This window comes from Mandrillus leucophaeus, unplaced genomic scaffold, assembly GCF_000951045.1.
Source record: "Mandrillus leucophaeus isolate KB7577 unplaced genomic scaffold, Mleu.le_1.0 Scaffold245, whole genome shotgun sequence".
Lineage (NCBI taxonomy): Eukaryota > Metazoa > Chordata > Mammalia > Primates > Cercopithecidae > Mandrillus > Mandrillus leucophaeus.
The window spans coordinates 1234528-1237349 of NW_012102532.1; the positions used below are offsets into that span (position 1 = coordinate 1234528).

General features: G+C 50.9%; 1 protein-coding gene across 2 annotated transcripts in view; it reads right to left on the reverse strand.

Moving 5' to 3' along the window:
* Positions 1 to 2365, reverse strand: part of LPCAT3 (lysophosphatidylcholine acyltransferase 3) — a 41526-nt gene extending 39161 nt beyond the window's left edge. The window contains exon 1 of one of the 2 annotated variants that reach the window (XM_011983022.1): positions 1709 to 2365. In XM_011983022.1, the coding sequence (XP_011838412.1) occupies positions 1709 to 1859 (151 nt within the window). In that variant the 5' untranslated portion in view covers positions 1860 to 2365. The remainder of the gene's footprint in view (positions 1 to 1708) is intronic. The other variant, XM_011983023.1, reaches the window with a different exon arrangement.
* Between the last annotated feature and the right edge of the window lie 457 nt (positions 2366 to 2822).

The window sequence follows — 2822 nt, forward strand, 5'->3', positions numbered from 1 at the left end:
TTTTTTTTATTTTTTTGCAGAGACAAATAAAATGTTGCCCAGGCTGGCCTCAAGTGACTCTCCCACCTCAGCCTCCCAAAGTGTTGAGATTATAAGCATAAGCCACTGCGTCCTGTCAAATGTAAACACTAGTCGCCAATTACAACGTCAACAAATAACTGGGTCAGAAACAAGGATGAAAGAGTAGGAAGTTCAAAGCTGGTGTGGTGCAAATAACCCTGGACTGGGGTGCTGATAAATTTGGGTGATGTCTAGGTGACACTGAGCAGATTGCACAACCCCAGTTCCATTCCATCTTTAAAATCTATCTTACAATTCTACAGAGGAAGAAAAAGGTGATCTTTATTTGGAAGAAAGGAAGATCTTGGTTTGATATGTAATAGGCAAATAACAATGCTATTAGGCTAGGTTGTTTAAATATGAATTAATGCCTATCCCATTATCTAGATTGGGTTAACACCCTCTGGTGATATTATATGTCAGTGCTTCTACTGGATAAATGCCAAACTTCTCTCTGGCATTTAAGGCTTTTCCTGCCCAACTTTATCTCAAACTTCTCATGGTTCAGACCTCTAACCCTCTGCTCTAGCCCCAGTCCTGTTTCCTAATCACCACTTACAGCTTTTGCTTAATCCTTCCCACCCACCCTCTCCTAAAGTTCCATAACCTTCATAGAACGTTCCAACTGCTTAAATTTTATGTGTATATATGTACAGGTACTTCCCAATCTTGGCCTTTCTACAGAACTTTATAGCAATCCTATGTGGTAAGCACTGTTGTCCTCATTTCATAGATAAGGAAATTAGGCCCCAGAGGGTTTTGTGGCCTGCCTAGGGTCCTTCAGTTTCTGGGCAGCAACAAGGCTGGGTGTGATTTGTTTGCCTTCAAAGCCCATACTTTTTTCCATTGTACTATGCTGCCTCCATGTATTAAACCATGGAGTGAGGATGCGGTAAAAAAGCCTATAAACCAGTTGTAATACAGCTTGTTGTGGCATAAATTCAGATACACCACATCCTTTGAACCACACGTGTAATAAACGCTTGGAATAGTATGGATCGATTTTAAGGAGGTTGTTAGTCCTGTTTCCCAAGTCCAGCATTAAAATGATATTCCAGGGTAAATGACAGGTAGGTGGCTTGGAAAATAAAAAAAAGCAACATGGCATAAGAAGAAAATAGTAGGAACGGGACAGAAAAGAGACGAAAGTATAATACAAGCTGACAATAAACAAAACAGACACTAAGAATATGAAATATGGAATATGGGGCTGAAAAGGACAAAAGGGCTAAAATTCCTAAGTTAGGGGCCCTATGCCTACCGATAAGATGCGCCCGTGTGCGGGGTGGTTATTAATGACAGAGCAGGACACATGGCCAGACAGTGGAACTCAACAGAGCGACAAATAAAGACAGGTCGTGGGAGCACGGGTAGAGCCTGGCACAAGAGGGCGGGGGCCCGACTGAGGGGCCAGAGGGCATGGCAGGGGTTGAAGAGAAAGGTGAAGAGGTTCAGAGGGCACAGCTCCCCAGACTCGAGACAGGACTTCTGTCTTCCCTCAATAGCTGTTGGTGTGCTTCAGGATTCACACCCGCACCCGGCACAGCCCTCCCGGGTGGCTCCGGGAAGAGAGGGCGGTCCTGTCCCCATTCCTCCCCTACTCCCCGGGGACTCCGCGAGGGGCGGAGGGAGGCAGGAGGGTCCTTACCCAGGAAGATGGAGATGATCAGCCGCAGCGCCTGTTCTGACGCGCCCAGGGACGTCGCCAACTTGTTAAGGCTCAGCTCCTGGAAACCCGACTGCAGAACCCCCGCCAGCGCCACCACAGTCCCCTCGTCCCCCTCCGCTGAGGACGCCATCTTAACTCCGGGCGCCCCACAGGGACCCCCCAGCTCTGCGCGCCCCGAATGCAGGCAAAACGCTATCGCTTCACCCCCAATTCCGGCTCGGGGCCCGCCCACGGCGTGCGCATTGGCTAGAGGCCCGCCCCGCGGCGCCAGCTCACCCCGTTATTGGCCGACCCGCGCAGAGGGCGGGGCCTAGAGCGGCAAGGTAGGAAGAGGGCGGGTCTGAAGGTTTGTAAGGCAAAGGTGACTCCTGCCGAGAATGCACACGGTGGAGGCCTAGGGCTGGGCGGAGCTTGGCGTCGGGACCCAGAGCTGCCATTGGAAAGGTCTGAGCCCGTGGCCCGGCGACCGTTCAACTCCGTTCGAAGTGCTCCCGGGAGGAGTCCTCCCGGGCGAGCAACCGGCCGGCCAGTTCGCTGCCTTCCCATTGGCTGAGGCGGGAGCAGGCGAGAGTCTGGGCGCGGGGGGACAGCCCGCGCGCGAGGTTACTCCCGGTCGCCGGCGCTGAGGTTACTGGGGCATGTAACGGGGAGGCGGGAACGCCCGCGCCGCCTCGCGCGCGCCCCCTAACGGCCCCTCCCGGCCCATTCTTAAATTCTTAGGCTGTTAAAGTCGCCTTCACTCCCCGAGGTTCAGTGGAAAGCCCAGTGCCCCAGGAGCAGTCATTGCTCCTTTTATTTCATGTATCCCTTTTCCATGCAATTTCGTGTAGTAAAACGTGATCTTCCCCCGAGAGGCGATGAAATTAAGATATGCATATTTAACACTTATTATTTTAATTAAAAATTCAAATAGTTTTGCACTAATACATGTTTATGATAAAAGTTCTAACAGTATAGTAATGTAAAACAGCAGAGTCCTATCTCCAGGTCCTGCTTTCCATTCTCACTTCCTACAGGTAATCCTGTTAAGATTACGCCCAAGGGCGGGCACAGTGGCTCAAGCCTGTAATCCCAGCACTTTGAGAGGCGGAGG